Here is a 21192-nt window from a genome sequence, read left to right on the forward strand (position 1 = left end):
GCAATCCCTCCATTTTCAAAATAATTGGCATTTAAAAGTTCAGGACCTTGCAGTGAGAAGATCATAACACTGATGATTGAAGGCCATCTTTGCTGTTTCCCAGTTGTCCCAGTTTTTTTCTTGGTTATATTTCATATTTTGTAACTGTGGTAGGCAAAGAACTTTCTGTCATAGCAGTGAGTGGGAGGGGTGAAAATACAGTGAATATTCTGCTAGTGTCTTTCTATTTGGCAGCAACCCCCATTTTCCTAATGGAAACTCTGACACACTCAATCTGTGTATTTTCATCCAAATTCAACTCATCTTCTGAACATTCCTAGACTTTTATCCTGTCAGACGACAAACAGGAAAGGTCACTGAAATCTCAATCTAATTTAACTGCGGTGCTTTGTGGTAAACTACTTGAAGGAGTTCATTATTTCATCCCGGTACATAATGAACTCAGAAAGTAGGGGGTGACTAATGGAGTAATAGGTAAACATTAGCTTGCTGAGAAAGCCCCAAGACGCTGGAAATGGAAGGCTGGTTTGACAGGGAGAAACAGATGAATGAAATGGAATGGCTTTGATTCTCACCAGGGGCTGTGGAAAATTCAAGTGACCAGATGTGATCCTTCCAACCTGATGCTTCCAGCTTCTCAAGGGCTGCCCCTTGCTCCCTGCCATCCCCAGCCTACTTTTGGTTTTTTAAAATAAAAGGACTGATTCTGCGAGGTGCTGAACTCCTCTTGAAAGACACTAAGCACACTTACCCTCCATTGAAGATAACATGAGGCGAGGGTACTGTACTCAGAAGGCACTCAGCATATTGCAACAATAGGTCTAAATTTCGATCTACTGTGTTAGCAGGTCATCCGGATGGATAAAACTTAGCACTTCATTTTGAACGTAGGGCTTTGGTCGCACTACCTAACATCTCTTCTGCTGCCAAAGCAACAAGACTTTTGCCAGTCCTGTAGCATCCCTCCCCATTTTTCTCCCAATCCACTGTCACGGGAGCAAGAACCTTCACTGAATGATGGAATAGAGTGAGAAAACACCCCCCATTTACTGTGGTGGTTAGCAAATCACTGGTCTCTCACTGGCTGTGTGCTTGCTTGCTTGCCGTGTGCCTGCTCACTTGAAGTTTATAGTGTGGTCTGGTTGGGGGCTATGTAAACCTAGTGGTCTGCTAGGCAAGGCTGAGAGCTTTCTAAGGAGGCCCTGGCCTGCTATCCTTTGATCTCTAATCCCTTTAAGCTCTGTTGATGATGGGGTGGGCTTAACTCAAGGGAAACGTATCTGCTCAATGCAGAGCGGCAGTCAAAAAAAGCTAACAGAATGTCAGGAACCATTAGGAAAGGGATAGATAATAAGATAGAAAATATAATGTTACTATATAAACCCATGGTATGCCCACACCTTGAATACTGAGTGCGGTTCTGGTCATCCCATCTCAAATAAAGATATATTAGAATTGGAAAAAAGTACAAAAAGGGGCAAAAAATGATTAGGGGTATGGAACAGCTTCCATATGAGGAGATATTATTACAAAGATTGGGGCTGTTCAGTCTGGACAGGAGGCTGAAGGGAGACATGATAGAGGTTGATAAAAGATGTGGAGAAAGTGAATAAGGAAGTGTTATTTACCTCTTCACATAACACACAAACCAATGGTCACCCAATGGAATTTATAGACAGCAGTTGTAAAACAAACATAAAGAAGTACTTCTTCACACAATGTAGAGTCAACCAGTGGAACTTATTGCCAGGGGATGTTGTGAAATATAACTGGTTAAAAGATGAGGATAAGTCCGTCATCTCGTGCCGACAAGCTCCTGCTGACAAAATAAAACCACCCCCAACAAAGGGCGATAGCTTTGTCAGCGGGAAAGCGCAGTCCACATTGTTGCTTGTGCACACCATCGCTTGTCCACACCATTGCTTGTCATTGGTAATTTTTTTGTCCATCTGGGGTGTGTTTTTTCAGACCCCCAAGCGACAAAAGTTTTACCAACGAAAGTGCAGCATAGACATAGCCTTAGTCAAGATGGCCAGGGACACAATCCCATGTTCTGTGTATCCCTATATCTCTGACTGCTGCAAGTTGCAACCAGATGACAAAGGGTGGATCACTCAATAAACTGCCCTGTTCTGTTCACTCCTTCTGAAACATCTGGCACCAATCATTGTCAGAAGCCAGGATACTGGGCTAGATGGACCATTGGTCTGATCCAGTATGGCCGTTCTCATGTTCACGTAGGTTGGATATCATGGTATTCTGAATCCCACCTACCCAAGTCAGTATTTTGGATGGAGCTCTCCTTAGCTTATCACCTTACTTGACGGAAACAGATATACTGGGCCAAATTCTGCCTAAAGAATCTTAACTACAATGAAAGTATCTGGACCAAATTCAGCAGTGATGGAAAAGGTGGTCTGAGTCAGTAGCTCTCAACTTTTGCAGACTGCTTTACCCCTTTCAGGAGTCTGATTTGTCTGGCGTATCCCCAAGTTTCACTGCACTTAAAAATTACTTGTTTACAAAATCGGACTTAAAAATACAAAAGTGTCACAGCACACTTTTACTGAAAAATGCTGACTTTCTCTTTTTACCATATAATTATAAAATAAATCAATTGGACTATGAATATTGTACTTACATTTCAGTGTATGGTATTTAGAGTGGTATAAACAAGTCATTATGTAGATGAAATTTTAGTTTGTACTGACTTCACTACTGCATTTTATGTAGCCTGCTGTAAAACTAGGCAAATATCTAGATAAGTTGATGTACCCCCTGGAAGACCTCTACATACTGCCAGGACTATGGGACCCTCTTGTTAAGAACCACTGGTCTAGGTTCCATATTGGGTCTAATTTGGTCAAAAAGCATGTTTAAGTAGCAACATAGTGCAATTGACATTAATTTGGAATTCCATGGCTGTGCAAAATGAGTACAAATTACACTAATTTTAGTATTCGGTGGTAATCAAGTTAGGATTATGATGGGGCCACTCTGGATTTACACTAGGGCGTTTCAGAGTAGAATTTAGCCAAGCATGTTTAATGGAAATTGGAAAACATATATATGCCTTGGGAAGTCTGAAGAGTCCTCTTGAAATGAGGTTACATAGTCACTCGTTTTCTGTACCTCTTGTGTATATATTACATTTATCTACCTTAAAAAGAAAAGAGGTCACGTTTCAAACAAAATGACGACATTTTTCTATTTTCCATTGATAAGACCAGTGGCAGTTTCTGTCAATGTCTTGTGCATAGGAATAACTGCTAATATCATTCAGCTCCTCAAAGTGGCTGTATCTTTTTTGATTCTGTGGCTTAATCTCATATAGTAATTTAATAATCGTTTCATTATCCAGTCCAGCAGTGACCTTTTCTGCTTTCACGCACGTTCTTGATCCTCCAGTGACCCATCCTTTCTTTTATGATTTAACATCTGCTGTTTGTTCTCTTATGATATGACTCATTTCTGGAGCACATTTGAAGTAAATCTAATTGCAGAGACAGTATGCAAAGAAATAACTATCATAAATGTAAGACTTCCTGCCAAGAAGGTCTACAAACCCATAAAATTATCCGAGAGGAGTGATGGTCCAGTGGATAGGATACTAGTCTAGGACTTAGAAGACTTGGCTTCAGTCCCCTGCACTACTACATACTTCCTTACAAGACATCTTGTCTCTCTCTGTCTCTATTCCCCATCTGTAAAATGGGTATAATAATGCTTCCCTACCTTGCAGGGTGTTTAATACATTAAAGAGCGTGAGGCACTCAGATAATGGGAATGACATAAATACCTAAGGGCTTGTCTACACAGGGACACTCAGAAAAATTAATTTTCAACATTTTTAGTTTAATTCAATTTCAAAGTGAATTAAGCTAAATTGAATTAAGGCCACTTTAATTCTGAGTAAGTGTGTCCACACAAAGTTTTATTTAAGTTTAACTAATCCTCTTTAAATTCACTTCTTTTGTTAATTCAGATTAATTTTCCTGAGTGTCCCTGTGTAAAGAAGCCTGTAAGTATCTAAATGGATAGCTCATTCCTTAAAGGGCATGATCCTGCAATGGGAGTTCTGGCTGTACATATAATGCAGGATCAGGCCCCAAATGGTGAGCATTCCACTGAAATCTTGGCTATACATGATTTTTTGTTTAAACAAAACCTCTGAAACTTTAAGTGCCACACACTGAAAAAGCTGTCATTCCTAATTTCACAGAAGTTGCACAAGGACTGATACTGCAAATTAGATGGTGTTTTTAAAAATCTGTCCAGGGCACCGAGAGCCATGGATAGTGCCATTTCATTAGCTGTGTGAATAAAAATAAACAAATAAAATAATACAAATGCTCAGTCCTCCTTTTGCAAGATGATTTAATTATGGCACAGCAAAGACAAATGACTTGTCCAAGATCAACACTGAATTAACAGTAGAGCTCAGCTTGCTCCTCACTTATCATGTTAGGCCTGTGGTGTTGCCAATCCTCCTGGTTTCACTGGGAGTCTCCTGGAATTGGGCTCTATCTCTCGGAGGCTACTGATGCCAAAGCAGGATATTTTAGGTGCTAAAAGTCCAGTGGTGCAGTGGGGCTAAGGCAGGCTCTCTGATTGCTCTGGCTCCACGCTGATCCCAGAAGCAGATAGGACATCCCTGCAGCCCCTGGGGGCTGGGACTTGTGGCCAATGGGAGCTGCAGTGCCTGCAGTCAGGGGCAGCGCATGGATCCCCCTGTTCCCCAAAGGGGCTGCAGGGATGTGCTGGACGGGACCAGCATGGGGCCAGGGCAGGTAGGGCGCCTGCTTTAGCCTTAGTCCCATTGCACTGGTGACTGGAAGCCGCCTGAGGTAAGCAACACCCAGCCAGAACATACACCCCTCACCCCCTCCTGCACCCCAGCCCCCTGCCCCGGCCCTGAGCTCCCTCCTGCACTGAAACTCACTTCCAGAGCTTGCACCCTGCATCTGCTCCTGCACCCCAACCTCCTGCTCCAAGCTCAGCCTGGAGCCCCCTCCCACACTCTGAATCCTCGGCCCTAGCCCAGAGCCTGCACCCCCTCCCACACCCCAACCCCTTGCCACACCCCAGTGAAAGTGAGTGAGGGTGGGGGAAAGTGAGCTACAGAGGGAGGGGGGATGGAATGAGTGGGGCAGGGCCTCGGAGAAGGGTCTGGTGGGGCGGGGCCTTGGGGAAGGGGGCGGGGCCAGGGTATTTGGGTTTGTGTAGGCCTGGTGGTTTTATAAGATGCCAAATAAACCAAGATGGGCTGCTCATTTAAAAACCAAACATCCTGATTTATTTGCAAGACTTGTGCACTGCTCTGAAGGATTAGGCACTGAAGAGTAAACGCATGTTTACAAACCTAAATGCTCTGATGGTGGTGAGGCCTTCAGCTGTTTCTGAGAAATGACAGAGTAAAGGTAGTTGGGTGCTGTCATCAAGCTCCTGAAGGTCCCTGTGATCAAGAGAAACAAAACAAGAGGTGTATAAGAAGCAAGAACAGGTCAGGACCAAGAAGCAAATGAAATGCAAACATTTTTAATGGATATTTTACTGTAGTTTTTTACAGTACACATTTTTATCAGGACTATACAACAATATATTTATATTAAAGGAGAGCTAGCACAGCAATCTCACATCTGTTAGAATTTTGAAGAAATCCTGAATTGAAGCCATCTTTACTATTCTGACTTGAGGTCAAATCCAAACCTGGAAGGGATCTGTTTTCCAGTCCTATCTTGTTTCAGCCAAAATTTCACTGGAATGGCAAGTGTCACGATAGTTCCATCGTTCAAGATGGTAGAAATCTTGGAGATTCATGGAATTCTCATGAGAGAAGTTTGTGAGATTCAGATGCTGTTGAATCTGAATCCAAACTCTTGCCCTAAGTCTGATTCATCATTGAACCTGAGCCATGAAGCCTTTAGCCTAGCCTAAAATTAAGCCAGATGTGAATACCACAGGTAAAGTACATGTGGCTGTTTATCTGAAAGAATCCACATCCATTGGCCAATAATTCTTCAGAAATGCCTTATAATGTTTGTTATTACTGCTATATATTGAATAAGAAAAACAATGCAAGAGTATAGACTTTTTGTTCTAGCACTGATGCTGCCATTTCAGTTGGGAGGTATAGAGCATTTCTATAGAATTAATGCCCTCTTTATTAGTCAGTCAGATTTCCTCAATCAGTCATTGAGTAATAACCCACTCAGATAATCCATTTGAGGGTATAGGCCTACAAATCCACTTTCTTGCAACTAGAATGTTTGCTCCAACATAGAGACAAATTTTGTCCTCAGATAGACATAAAACTCCCACTGTAGTAATTGGGAATAGCACATGTATGTTTGACTATGGGTCAAAGCATTTGATATGTACCCTCCTTAATAAAATTCTACTGTGTTGGTGTATTTTGATAGATAATCTATCAACAGCTTACTCTTCGGTACTGAATGTTATTCCATAGAGAGGCAAATTTGATGCCTGTGTTTGGATAATAAATACGCTGCAGTGTGACCAATTTATAATGGAAAATATAAAGTAATTTTGGGGGAATGTAGTGGGAAACATTATAAGGGGTGAAAGCGTTACAGGAAATACCACAAATATTTGTGTTCCTAAAACTTAATGGAGATCATGTGCCTAGATAGGACGCCAGGGTAAGTGCTGTTTGAATACACGCTCAAGCTATTCTTTCGCAGTTTGTTTCACATGAATGACTTTTATCGATATAATAGTATTCCTCCAGCCTCATTTCTATTGTAAAGCACAAGAAAACAGATCTTCTAACTAGGGATTAAATGGAGTTCAAAATATATAATAAAAGATGTCTCTTGCTGACCCAAAGTTTCAGAACTGTGCACGAAAAAGAATGTGTAGTTACACGAATGCTCACCATCTGCACCTGCAATGCCCAGTGAATATGCATGGGTCAAGAGACTTGGGCACATAGTGCGTGTAACATCTCCCCTGCTTGTGCACAGGAACTAGTAGTGCATGTGGGAAAATTGGGTGTACTCAATATTGAAAATCTGGGCCAGCATGTGCTCCCTTATATAAAACTATGGGAAGAAACCAGAGCTTTGAATTAGACATGCACCATCCCACTTAATCCATTGCTTTATTTCTTTGAGGTAGGAATGGCCGAGTCATATCTTTCTATACTACAATGTTATATATTAATTTGAAACCACTATTACCACTAATTTGCTTGTGATTCTCAGTTAAGAATGCCATTTGAATTTACTGGAATCTTTAAAGAGGCTGGGGCATATAAAGGAAAAGCAGTAGCCTCTCTGTAGCTAAGGTTGCTACCAAGTTCCATTATAAATTATTATGGGGGCCTAGTATAAAAACACAGTGAGTGACAGCCCTGTCTCTGAAAAGTTTAAATAAGACAAGACAGACAAAGGGAAAAATGGACACAGAGAGCTCAAGAGACTCACACGAGACACACTCACACAGCAGGTCAGTGAAAGAGTTAGGAATGGAAGCCAGATCTCCTGTCGCCCAGTCAAGTGCACTACCCACTAGAAAACACTATCTCCACACTACCTATTTTAGTGCCCTTTACAACTTTGGTTTGGAAAATTGGCAGGGGAAGGAGAACGTTTCTGCAGCATGTAATGGAAATTCATCAAATTGCTTTTGAATTACAGATCATTATAAATTTATCCTGATTCAAAAATTTGCTATCAACATTTTCATATTGATAATTCTCTTTGAAAACTCATGTGCTGCCTAAAGCTGAAGAAAATAGGTTACAATTAATCAAAGCTTTTATCAGTTTTTGTTGTGGATAATTTTGAGGCTTGGTCCTGCTCCACTGATTTTAGCGGGTGCTATTGGCTCTAAATTATGTCAATAAGAGTGTTTTGCCATTGAAAGAGACTGTTCCAGGTCTCAGTCTGAAATGCCTATGATTATCAGCAGGACAGGTACAGTAAGCACAGTGACAGTTCCAACTTCCCCCTACACTGCCCCACTGAGGTGCATAAATCTTGACCTGAAGTGACCGTCTCTAAGGATGGAAGCGTGTTTAAGTCTTCATTTCTGTTCAGCCATTAGCCATTTTGCTATGACTGACATCAAGAGCTGGAGCCAATCTGTGATTATGGTTTTTGTGACATAGATATCTAGCCACTAAGAAATAGAGTAAGACAACCACCAAGCACCTGCGCCCTGATTCAAAAAAATACCGAAGCACATGCTTAAAATTAAAGTGTTTTCTTGAGTAAGAATGTTTTCCTAAAATGGGGTAGTAGTCTACAATTGAAGCAAAAACCCTAGTGTGAAAAAGTTTCACATTTTATTAAATGTGAAAGCTTACGCTCAAATAAATTTGTTAGTCTCTAAGGTGCCACAAGTACTCCTGTTCTTTTTGAACAATTTATTAACAATCTCCTGAGCAATTCAATTCTCCAAGCAAGTGTAATTTTAGAAAATTCTCAAAAAGCATAATCTTTAGAGACAGTCAGCATTTTCTGAAATGTATGAAATGTAGTTGAAAAGTGGACAAGGTTTTCTGTGGAAAGTTTTTCCTTTTTTCAATTATCTCTATCTCAGGTTGAAAAATTTCAAACTTTTCAATAAAAAACAGAAAAATTTGTCAGTGGAGTTTACCAAAGAAATTATTTTCTGTTCTTGACTAGATCCAGTTATATTCCAGGATAAACCATAAATACAAGGGTTTTAAAAGAAATGTACATGGCAGCTTGCAAATACCTACTTGGAAGCCACTCTGAAGTATTTCTGGATGAAATAAAAGGCTATCCCAAGCGGTACAAGAGCAACAAGGAACCATGGAGTGGCATATGAGATCATTCCGATCGCTGACAGGCAGAGCAAAGTGGACCGGGTAAGAGACTCCAGAGTAGGGGGAATGTGCTATTCCAAAAATAAGATAAAAATATGTATTAGACAGACATCAGGAATACGGCAACTATATACCTTACATGCGTGGGGTGATGACAGGGGCTGGTCTATGGCCATTCTGCTGGCCCTTCACCACTGGGAATCCCCTTGATGCCAGAGGAATTCCCAAGAGCTTTTCTGTTTCTATGAACTCAGAGCCAGTCTACAGGGCCTTCAGTGGAGGTCAGAATTAGGGCCATTGGGACTTGCCGATGCTCAGCATCTCCAAGGATCAAGGAGAAACAGGCAGTCTCTTCCCTTCATTATGAGACATGAAAGGGAATCTTCTCTGTGAGATCTCAAATAACTTAGTAGTGCTCTTGAGTCCCCTATTGTCCCATAAATGGTGTCCTGCTCTGAGAGCCCTGCAATCACTCTCCTTTGTACGTATGCCTATAGATAAAGCATTCACAATCACCTATCATCCAAGCATCTTGGTTCTCAGAAGTAGTGGAAGCTCTGCAAACAACTCTTCTGTTGAAATTTGTGCTTAGTTCACTATTATACACTATAACTTTACATAGACTCATACAGCTTAAGGCCAGAAGGGACCGTTAGGTCTAGTCTGACCTTCTGTATATCACAGGCCATTAAATTTCACCCAGTTACCCCTGTATTGAGCCCAATGATTTGAGTTTGGCTAAAGCATAACTTCCAGAAGGCATCCAGTCTTGATTTGAAACACCAAGAGATGGAGAATCCATCACTTTCCTTGTTAGATTATTCCAGCAGTTAATAATCGTCATTGTTAAAAACTTGTGCCTAATCTCTCATTTGAATTTGTCTGGCTTCAGCTTCCAACCATTGGTTCTTTTTGTGCCCTTCTCTGCTAGTATTACAGTGTTGCTTGCCATTGCCGTACATAGAAGCAAAATCACCTCCCCACTGCTTACTTCTCACTTCTCCCCTATTTATGCATCCAAACATCATATTAGCTGTTTTTGCCACAGAAACACATTGGCAGCTCACGCTGAGTTGCTTATCCACCATGGGGCTGAGGACCCTGAGCCACAGCACCCCACCCCCTGTGGGACTAAAGACCTTAGACATCCTGCGGCTGAAGCCTGGACCCCTGAATCAGGGGTGGGGTGGGGGGAGAACTCCAGGAAATAATCTCTGAGAATTTAAGCACTGCTTGACTTTCCTACCAGTTTTTCCATTATTTAGTCCAACATTAATGTCAGGCTAACCAGCCTATATTTACTCAAGTTGTACTGCTAGCCCTTTTTGAATATTAGCACAAAATTAGCAGTATTCCATTCTTCTGGAATTCCCTTGGTATTCCAACATTTATTGAAATTAATATAATCAGACTAGAAATCTCTTCAGCCAGCTCTTTTAGGACTTTTGACTGCAAGTTACTTGGGGCTGCAGATTGTAAAATGTTTATGCCTAGTATATGTTGCTTAGTTAGTAGTGGACTGGAAAGTAGTTAATCATCCTCATGTGATATGAGTCCTTCTTTCCAAATACAGAAAAGAAGTACGGATTGAACACTTCTGCCTTTTCTGCATCATTATTAACAATTTTACCAGCTCCAACTAGTAATGGACCTACATCATTGCTAGGATTTCTTTTGTTCCTAATTTACTTAAATACAACTCCTTTCTAATATAGTATACTTAACATGTGAACCTGTAATTCTAAAGAGCCAGGGGAGTTTTCCAGTAGCTCTATCTTTGTATCCCTGAATATATTTAGGTCTCGGTAAGCTTCAACGAAAATAATCTCCATAAAAGTTGTTTTGCCTGGAAGCTCTTTTACAGTTCAGAGTTTGTCACGCCATCTTGTTCTGTATGTAAAAGTGATAACCTATATGGCTCCCTGTTAACAAAAGGTGTATTTCTTCTCCAAACTACTGGCATTAATTGGGCAAGATATTATGGAATAAATGGACCGATGTGCTCACCTGATCAATGATATTCGTATCAGCGGAGAAGCGATTTAGAATTAGCCCCAGGGGAGTTGTGTCAAAGAATCTATTGAACAAAACAGAAGAAAAAGACTATGTGAAGAGAACATCTGATTCTGGATGAAATATCAATATCAGTCAGAACTTAGGGCTACTGTCTAACTAGTCTCATAGAACCAGTTAGGAAACACGAAAACTATCATTAAGTCTTATCCCTGCATTTGGAATGCCATCTAAATCTTATTTTAACCCAAAACTTTTAGCTCTCTTCTCCCACAGCCCCCGGAAAAACTGTCAGCTCCCTTCTCTCAACTCCTCTATCCATCCTCTGGCTCCCTCAACCTGAAAGATCCATTGTAAAGTCCACCTTGCTGTCCTGGGTTACGATTCAAACTCATGGGCTGGACAGGACAGCGTGTTACCTCTTCACCCTTCATATGGGAACTGCAGCCAATGCATGCATACAATCACACCCTAGGCCAACCCACACGCCCACTCCGTGCTGGGCTATATCAAGCTCATCCAGACTCTGTTTCTTTATAGCATAAGAAATGTGGTGTGTCCCCCACACTCCTACCTCGGTGCATTGGAACTGCTGCATTTCCACTACAATGGGAACCTTCTGTGGCCCCAAAACCTCTAGATGAATTTCACACTGTCTGAAAACTTTATACCTTGAAACTACTTTCAGATGAAAACCACTGGGTATGAAAAGCAGGAAGAATCTGAAATTATATGTTTTCCAGCCTGAAAGAGGGTAATTTCCTGAGCATCTCAGCTGGCACTTTCAGATTCTACAGGACTTGAGGGCTATAGGAGAATGAGCCATGCTCTTTACAGCACTAGCCACCGTGTTATACAGTAGGTGTTCTTTGGTAGATTGGCCTTTCGGGAGGAAAATCACTCTTGCTGTACCTGATTGGTCCAAGGATGATCTTATTGAGGAGATTGTGGTGAAGGTTCTTGGCTGCTGTGAGGCCCATCCACTCCACGGTCAGGGATGTGATGAGGCAAAGGACGATCCCTGCTCCACAAAGCATGCTGAACACAGCTACATGATAAGACTAATAAAAGGAGAAAAACATTAACCTTGGAAATACCCAAGGCAATGTTCTTCAAAGCTAGCAGCACCGACCAGCTGGTGTGTCAGACTCCAAAAGACTTCAATAATAACGGAACATGTGCTGCATCTTTAAATTAGCGTGATTCTTTCTTTCTTTCTTTACATTATAAAAGGAGTTTTCAACCTATGGTCCCAATCCTGCAATTCACAATATTTGAGTGCAGCAGATTTTTAGACAGGGGATTAATTTGGGAGTCTAATTTGTCTCAGGAAGATGCACAATGTATCCAGTCACTGCAGCTACTAAAGGTGAGTATGCTGCAAGGTCTTGAGCTGAGAATGTTCAGCACTTTGCAGGACTGGGCCCAAGGCTTGTGAATTAGATAGGTGAACTAGTTTGGATAAATACAAAGATCCCCAAAACTCAGACTGAAGTAGAACAGAACTTTTCAGGAATTAAGTTTGGATAACTTCAGAAAGGAAAAAAAAACAATGTTAATTTCAAGCTCCACTGGAGATCAGAGAGGCAGCTCCTCAGATGGCCTAATGGGGCTATAATAACTTAGACCATCTAAGGGTCTGCTCTCTGGATTCTGGCTGGATATGGAAATCTCGTGAGAAAACTTTTACTATGTTTTCATGAGCATCTGAACTTTGGGATAGTTCTCTAAACCAAATCACTGCCAGATCCTATTTAAATGGAAAATCTTTGGGTTAATTTCTCTGTTAGTATTAATGGGAACTGCTGGGTGAGCAGCACTTTGGAAAATCTGGGTATTCATTTAAGTTGCTAAATGTGGATTTAGGAGCATATTAGGCTCCAATTTTTGAAAATTTGGGTCCAAAGTTCTTCTAACCTCAAACAAGTTTTAGTTTCAGTTTGAGATTAAGGTTCAGATTGTTTTTTAAATTATATTAACCAATTCACCCATTTTATTTAACAATTGATGTTATAGTACCTATATTAGCTACATTCTCAATCTAACTGGTTACTAGGTTAACAGAGGGGTATTTTTCAATCATTTGAGAACATTTTTGTCTGACAAGCTTTAAGTTATGGCCAACCTTGTTTAGATGTTTAAAGTTTAAGGAATCCCTGGTTTTATTTCCATTGTCCATGGATGTCCATCTTGCCAGCCAGTAATCTATGGCTACAATGACTGAGTGTTTCAAGAGCTTGGAGAAAATCATGAGAAACAGTAAGAAAAATCCTCCAGAGGTAAGATATCGCCAGCAAGTTCTCCACGGCATCTTTGTTCTAAGCCGCATTACTGTTGACATGTTATCATCATCATCTTCCTCCTCTTCTTCCTCTGTGATTCAGAAATTTAACCAAATCAGTTAGATTTTATTCAGTACCACACTGACAATCATTCATGTTTTGACTGGAGATGGTTGACATTTTTTGAATGTTGACATTCAGATGATAATTTGACATTTTTAATTTTAAAAAGCAACACTTTTTGATATGTTTTATGACTTTTCCTTCTTTTCTCCCACCAGCTCAACATTTTTTGAATTTTTGAAAATTGGAAAAGGGGAAATGCCCTCACAAAATCATGATTTTTCCTTCCTTTTTAGTTGTCCAGCTCTAGTTTTGTTAATAATCCTTAAGGGCAGGATGACCTAAGTTATGCAACTCCAGCTATGTGAATAACGTAGCTGGAGTCAACATAGCCTAGATCAACTCATTGCGGTGTCTACACCACACTGGGTCAACAGAAAAAACTCTCCTGTTGACTTAACTTACACTTCTCGTTTCGGTGGAGTGCCAGAGTCAATGGGAGAGCGATCTGCGGTCTATTTAGCGGCACTTCACTACACCTGCTAAATTGATGCCCGCTGGATAGATCGCCACAGCATCAATCCATGGAAAGTGTAGACATGCCCTCAGTAAATCATATCTTCAGTATGGAATGCATTCATAGATATCAGACTAGTTTTAAGATTTCCAAAAGCTTTTCTGGTGTGTTCAGCTTGTCTTTACATTATCAGATGGGGAGCAAGGCTCTTATGAGTTGTTTGGGAAGCTACAGACAATTTTGCCAAGCATTCCATACAGAAGAGTTGTCTCGTGTTGCTTAACAGGGCTCTGCCTTAACACTACCTGCAATCATTACAAGCTTTATCTTCATAGAAAAGGACACTATCATTGCAACATAAGGTGATGGTTGTGCTCTCTTGTAACATGCTTATGTATCATAATATGCTGCTGTGAAAATATTGCATTGTGGAGATTTAACTCTGAGACGCAACAAGAGTATTGAAGCTCACAGTACTACTATGCACACTTGAGGGGAATGTAGACCTGGAGTCTTCTATCAGAACTTTCCTTTGACTTGACAGCCCTGAACTGACAGTCTCCAAAGTACTTTAGTAATTCTGAATATTATGGAGAGTCATTAATTTATCTGAAGTTGAAATTTCATGTGTGCTGAGGCACAAAGAGTTTAAATACTTTCCTAAGATCACACAATGAGTGACTGTCAGAACGAGGATAACAAGGAACTAGAGCACAGTGTCCTGTTAAATGTTGCCCTTGAAGTTACTGATATGTATTTTACCACCTTAACCAAGTGTTTTGTCTAAGAACTTTGGAACTGTTGGATGCTGGTGTTCTGCTGGAATATATAGTCATGTTCCCACAGGGCCTTCAATCCCCATTCTTTTTAACTTACTGAAGGAAGAAGATATCTGTACCCAGGTTATGGGACTGGCCTACTGACATGGCATTACTGCTATATCCCAGAACTAGAAGTGTGGGAAGACCTGGGTTTTTCTGCCCTCAAGACCACTGGAGACTGTACATATTAAAGAAGTGCCATGTTCAGCCTCTGGAGCAAAGCAGTGGAGGGTATCACTAAACCACCAAGTCATACTGCCATCATGAGCCTTAGAAAATACCCTGTATCCCTCAAGTAGCATAGCCAGATGAAACACTCTACAGGCATTAACAGCCCGACAAACAGAACTTATTAATTAGATAGTCAATCCGGTCAATAACTCTGCCAGTCAATGAGAATCCTTGGGGTAAATCAGTACTCCACTAAGCTTATGAAGCATTCAGTTAGTCCCTTTATCTCTCTGACACCATCTCACTGGCTGCCAGAACTGAATATTCTCCTGAGGGACTCCCCAACATCCCAGGAGTGTTCTTGATAGGTCCTGTTGCCAGTAGCCTATAGCCACCCAGGTAACTTTACAAGTGATTCAGATCTGGATTCCTGCCTCCAAAAATGTAGAAATTTGTGGAGACAAAAAGGTAACTTGGATGATGGGGCCACAAATACCTAGAAAGATCCAGATCCAAAAATAGAAGCCTAGGCTCCATCTCTAATTTAAACAAAAAATTTTGTATTGAGGTATCTCAATTGGCAGAATCAGTGGGGGCATTCATAACTATGTGACATAACTGGAACTAGAAGGCTAGATTCTCAGCTGGTATAAAACAGCATAACATCAATGACTTCCATGGAGCTACTTTGATTAACACTAGCTGAGGCTGTGGCCCAGAATTTCTTAATATATCTTTTTTTTCCATTTCTCTTTTACTATCTCCAGAAAATTCAGCATAGTAAATCTCTAACTAGCTCTCCTCTATCCTTATTCCTGCACATTGTTTGCAAAACTCCATTAAGAATCCATTCAAAAGCTCTAATTTTAAATAGCTTAAAGTATTGGACTTTTACTCTTATTGCCCAAAGGAGTAAATGTCATCAACATCTTCATATCTTGTTGCCAAGAACAGTTAGCAATATATTAAAAATGTGGATACATGCAAATGATGCATGTTTATAGTCTACCCAGTATGAAAAGATATAATGTACCTTCATCCTCATCCTCCAGTTGTGCTTTGGATTCTCTTGGGTACATTGCTCTTCTGAGAGTTTTTCTTTCCAAAGTAGTTTGGTCAGTTTCCATATCCTGTAACATTACATTAACTTGAGAGCCCAAGCTACTGTGAGTGCCATCATTTTAATCTAAGAAAGGTGATGCCAGAGACAATGGAAGCTTATTTGCATCTGAATCCACCAGAAAAGCAAATTGAGGGGAGAATGAGGAAAACAGGATGGCATCAGCTTCCTGGAGCACAAGCAGCAGGGGAGAAAACATTACCTGGAGATACACTTCAAAAGAATATATTTCAAAGGTTTAGTGGACAATAAAAAGAAGGGGAGAGAACCTTTTATAACTTTAGGGACAAAAGAGGACAACGCTCTTGAAATCTGTGAAAGGTGGATCCTTCAACCATATGGGTTGAAGATGCTATGAAATTGCCTGAGACCAGTATTGTAATCTGTTAAATTTGAGACTCTAGAAAGCATGTTTTACTTTCATGTTATTTGTAACCATTTCTGCCTCTATTACTCTTGCTTAGTATCACTTAAATTTATGTTCTTTATTAATAAACATATGCTTACTTTTATTATAAACATCTCAGCGCTGTGTATTAAGGTGAAGAATGTGTCCTCAGCTGGGCTAACATGTTAGTGTGTGTGAAGTGTCTCTTTGGAGATAGCGGACTTAATAATTTGTGTGAGAGTCCACTGAGAGCACTGGACACTGCAAGGAGATGTCTCTGGGGAACTCGGGTTCACTAAATGTTACTTACGAGGCAAGGATTAAACTGGCAGAACCTTGAGGAGTTTGCTGGTGAGGTGGACAGACTGGTATGGCAGGGAGCTAATACAGTTTAAGCTCCAGCAAAGTTCTCTCTTGCTAAGGCAGAGAGGTAACACAGAAGCCTGTGTTTCTGGTCTCCTTGAAAAGCCCAGACCACTAAGTCACTGAGCTTAAAATCCTCCCATGAGGTCTACTGATGTGCAGAATTCCACCCATCAATCAACTTGAGAGGAGAATTTCACCCTAAATCCATTAGAATGGACACAAACATGGATCAACATTCAAGATGCAATACTTTGCTACAATGCACCCTGGTCCCACTGTCATTACCTTTTCTAATTCTTGGTCTTGGCGATTCATCAGAGTTTTCCAGTGCTCATACAGTTCAACATCTTTGGTCTGGATGTCCTTCAATGTCCCTTCTCTGAGCACATAACCGTCCTTCATAGCTATGATCTAGAAAGGAGGATTATCAATAGGCCAACTCAACAATGTGACATAATCACTGCATTTGGAACTATGCAGCAGATCTCAATGTGAATGAGCTATAACTCAAAAGTGGGCTAATTTCAGTGTTCATTGTACCCAATGGCTGCACATTTTATCAATAGCTTTTAAAAGTTATCTTGTCAACATATATCTTACAATGAAACTATTTCAGGAAATAGTTATTTGTGGACATAAAGAAAGAGGACAAGGTATAATTATTAATAATAGAATAATTGTTTGTATAGCACATTTCAATCAAAGATCTTAAGCAGCTCTGATTTATAAGCTATGTGCCAATTACTTGTCCATGATTAAGTGGAAGTAAAGTTCAAATAAAATGCTTTTCACTCCATGTCACTCAGTGTTGCAGACCTACATGTGGAATATAGAGGTAGGAGCTTCATGCCCACTTCAAGAACAGATGGTGGGATGGCTCTTAGCAGAACAATTTTTTAAGCACTATAGATTTGCCTTTAACTATATCCCCACCAAGGGATATCAGACCCTTGTCCTTACAATGTGACAAACTAGCAAGTGGTGGCTCCCCGCTTACCCAGTCCGCATGTGGCAGATATTGCAATTTATGTGTCACCAGAATAAGTGTTCTTTTGTCTTCCTGAAGGAACTTCAAGATACCTTCCTGCATCAAGTGATCACTTAAGTGAATGTCCAGTGCAGAGAATGGATCATCCTGCAATTGGATAAAAGAAAAAATGGGGCAGAGGGATATGTGTGACATTACACCCCATATTTTTCATAGAAATATGGTTATGAAAAGAATATGGCATAACTAAGATATACTTTATGCAAGATGGCTCATGAAAGGTATCATTGGAAAGGTTATAATTTACTGAATGTGACTATCCAATTTATATGTATGTATCATTTCTGTATCTAAAGTTAGGAATATTGACTATGAACAATTACAACTGCATATGTACTTGGGGGGAACGCCTACCAGACAGCCCGCAATCCTCCTGAATGACCCATTTAAGAAGGACAATAGAACTCTGATTATGCCAATCTTCCACATTCCTAAGGTGCTTCCCTGGATGCTGCATTGACACTACAACATAAGGTGATAATGTCACCTGATGAAAAATACTCCCTTGAACACTGCTGGTACTTTTCCACTGTAGGGAGTAGGGATAAAACAAATCCTTTTTAAGGGCTGGGAAGGGGGCTGATCTGGGTTCTCTCCTCCATTGCCTACCCAAGAAGAACTGCTGAAAAAACCTGAAGGGATAAAGGAACTAACCTGAAGGGAAAGGCAGGGGTGAGTCCAGACTGAGACAGGGGTCCAGTCTATAAGAAGAAATAACTGGAACTTTGAGCTACAGAAACTCTGCATCCTGCCTAATTCAACATTTAGGGTGAGAAATTGCATTATGTAACCTGTTTCTTTAGTGAATCCAGCTTAGTTTGTGTGTTTTGTTTTATTTGCTTAGTAATCTGTTTTGTTCTGTTTAATATCCCTTATAATCACTTAAAATCTGCCTTTTGTAGTTAATAAACTTATTTCTTGTTTATAACATTACCCAATTTGTGCAATTCAAATCTTGCTGGTGGGGAGCAAGAAGGTGTGCATATATCTCTTTATATTGAGGGACAGGGCAAATTTTTATGAGCTTGCGCTGTGCAGATTTTTCTATACAGCGCAAGACAATATACCTTTGGGCCTGCACTCCAAGGGAGTGGGGTACCTGAGTGCTGGGGCAAGTCCCTTGAGCTGAGTCTTCCTAGAGCTGATCTCAGTGTCTGTGTCTTTCTGCGGGTGGGTGTGGTCCTGCCTGTGTGTGTGCTAGAGGAGGTTTAAGAGCCTGGCTCAGCAAGACAGGGCAAAGGGGGCCCAGGTTGGCGGAACAGGCGGGCTCAGTGGTATCCCAGTACATTAGGTGGCATCTTACAAGGGGGCAACCCATCACAGTATGTACCAGAGTTTGTTTATTTTGTTCTTTTAAACATTTAACCTATTCTAAAAAAGCAAACAGCTGTAATTACTAAAGTACCATCTGTTGCCCTAAGAAAGATAAAACCTTTACTCGTAAGCCTGTAGGAAATCTCTCAGATTTTCCTTGTGACTTTTTAGTTTCCCCTCTGAAACACCTGGCATTGGCTACTGTCAGAAGACAGGATACTGGGCTAGATGGATCTTTGGTCTGACCCAGTATGACCATTGTGTGCTTATTTTCTATTTCTGAGTCAATTTAGTGCTGATCCTGGACTGACAGTCAGGGAAACTAGAGATGGATCTGACCTGGAACACCAGATTTGGAACCCTCCCCCAAAATTTGTGGAAATTCAGATCCAGCTTCAAACTTTAGACCCGAGCCATCTCAAGAGATAACTGATGTCATCTGTTGTTCTATAGAACAGATACAGCAGAGTCACTGCCAATGCAAGCTTCCTCTAAACCTGACTCATTAATATGCCTGTACTTCCACCTGGAGAGAGTACCTGCAAGGATGAGAGAGTAGTTCAGACTTCAGTCCTTGTCCTCTCTCCACTGACTCTACCAGCAAGGATGACAATTGTGTTGACAAGTTTTTTATGTGAACACTTGTCCTCTAAGAACTAAGATGAGTCCACCAATTTATTTTGCCCAGGACTCAAACAGCCATCACATGGGTGATGACTTTCAGAAATCGTCAATATAGACTGAATTGGGAGTAGAAACAGAGATGTGAAAGGCCATGTATTCCATTGCGAAACCCCAAGTCCATTTATTCCCCACAAAAGGTTAAATTGTGATACCCTGGACTCTTGAAAAAGACTCTTCAGTGGGATGATGTGCGGTACTCAGTGTGAGTTTGGGCATAAGAATCCTGTCCCAATCTTTTTATACTGAACTATAGGACCCTCTTTCACCAACTTCCTAATGTGTTGTGCTACTGCTTCTGGTCATTATTTATTTGTTCTTTTTCCTGTCTTTGCCTTATGGATTCAAAAGTAGATATGGGTCCCTGTAGGCAAGCTAAATATAGGGGCAACATTTTATTATGAAGTTTGCATACTTCGTATTTAAAAAAAAATCTTACCAAGAAAACCATGTTGGTGTTTTGATAGAGTGCTCGAGCTACGCAGATTCTCTGTCGTTGGCCACCACTTAAATTAATCCCCTAGTGAATATAACAGGTCATAAAAATGTGTCTTTTGAATAAACAAAATGATTTGTATATGACAAGACATTGAAAAATGGCAAGTTTTTATTAAACCACCCAAAGAAGTTTCCTTAGAATTTTTCAAAGTGTTGGATATAAGTTACTCCTGTTGGTAAACGAATACAGTCAGTGTATAACCTCCTGAGAAAGAAACTGTTATTATTAGTGCAATTTCATATAAACTAATCACAAATAACTTAGAATGTATAAAGTTATTCTACTAGCAGACTAGGACTGTCTTTGGCTGGGAAAACATGGAAGACTGTGTACAAAAGAGCCTTCTCAATAGCTGCAGGGGACAACAGCCCCTGTCCACTCCACCCTCTCTACCCCGGTAGATTTAATAGAATTAAAAAATAAAAATCATGATGGAGCTATTTAAAAGGTGTTTTATAGGAAAACTGATTTTTTTCAGTTAGTCAGTTTAATAATACTTAAGTTTACTGTATCAATATAAGAGCTTGGAAGCAAAACTCCCACTGGATTAAGGTAAGTGGCACAGATCTTGACTTTTTTTCTGTACTCCTGAGTACAATGTAGACACAGGACTTCATTCTTGTTTACACTAAGAGCCACTTGGCCCCATTCGAGCAGTGTGAAGGGGCTTAGATTGTGTGTACATTACATTTACACCCATTTTAAAACCCCTTTACCCTTCCAGAGTGGTGTAGAGTGGCCACAGTATAAATGAGAATCAGGGTCACAGTGTAAAATGAACACAGTGGAGTCATATCAGGAGTGAATCCTTCCCCTTGTTTTTCTTGAGTCTCCTAAATGACTTCATTTTCCATGATGTATCATAAAAAGAATGCAGGGGCTCCACAGCACTTACGGAAAGAATAAACGAACAGGGCTAGATTCTGGTCTGAGAAGCCAACAGAGTTACTCAGATTTATACCTGGATACCTAAGATTTGATTCTAGGCTAAGGTGCCTTAAGGAGTACATGATAATGCTGACTAGCTTAGAGTAGCTGGATTCTTAGATTGCTAGGTTTCATGAATATCTATGATGGCGTACAAGTTAATG

The 21192-nt window shown here is 40.5% G+C and overlaps 1 protein-coding gene across 6 annotated transcripts in view; it reads right to left on the bottom strand.

The window, feature by feature from the left end:
- Window positions 1-21192, bottom strand: part of ABCC9 (ATP binding cassette subfamily C member 9) — a 112274-nt gene that overhangs the window by 22039 nt on the left and 69043 nt on the right. For all 6 annotated transcript variants that reach the window (XM_030541346.1, XM_030541373.1, XM_030541355.1 and 3 more), the window contains 9 exons: window positions 20042-20122; window positions 17557-17694; window positions 16845-16970; window positions 15719-15815; window positions 12957-13204; window positions 11744-11892; window positions 10826-10895; window positions 8732-8889; window positions 5363-5455 (listed from right to left, as the gene is read on the bottom strand). In XM_030541346.1, the coding sequence (XP_030397206.1) occupies window positions 5363-5455; window positions 8732-8889; window positions 10826-10895; window positions 11744-11892; window positions 12957-13204; window positions 15719-15815; window positions 16845-16970; window positions 17557-17694; window positions 20042-20122 (1160 nt within the window). The remainder of the gene's footprint in view (window positions 1-5362; window positions 5456-8731; window positions 8890-10825; window positions 10896-11743; window positions 11893-12956; window positions 13205-15718; window positions 15816-16844; window positions 16971-17556; window positions 17695-20041; window positions 20123-21192) is intronic.

This window comes from Gopherus evgoodei, chromosome 1, assembly GCF_007399415.2.
Source record: "Gopherus evgoodei ecotype Sinaloan lineage chromosome 1, rGopEvg1_v1.p, whole genome shotgun sequence".
Lineage (NCBI taxonomy): Eukaryota > Metazoa > Chordata > Testudines > Testudinidae > Gopherus > Gopherus evgoodei.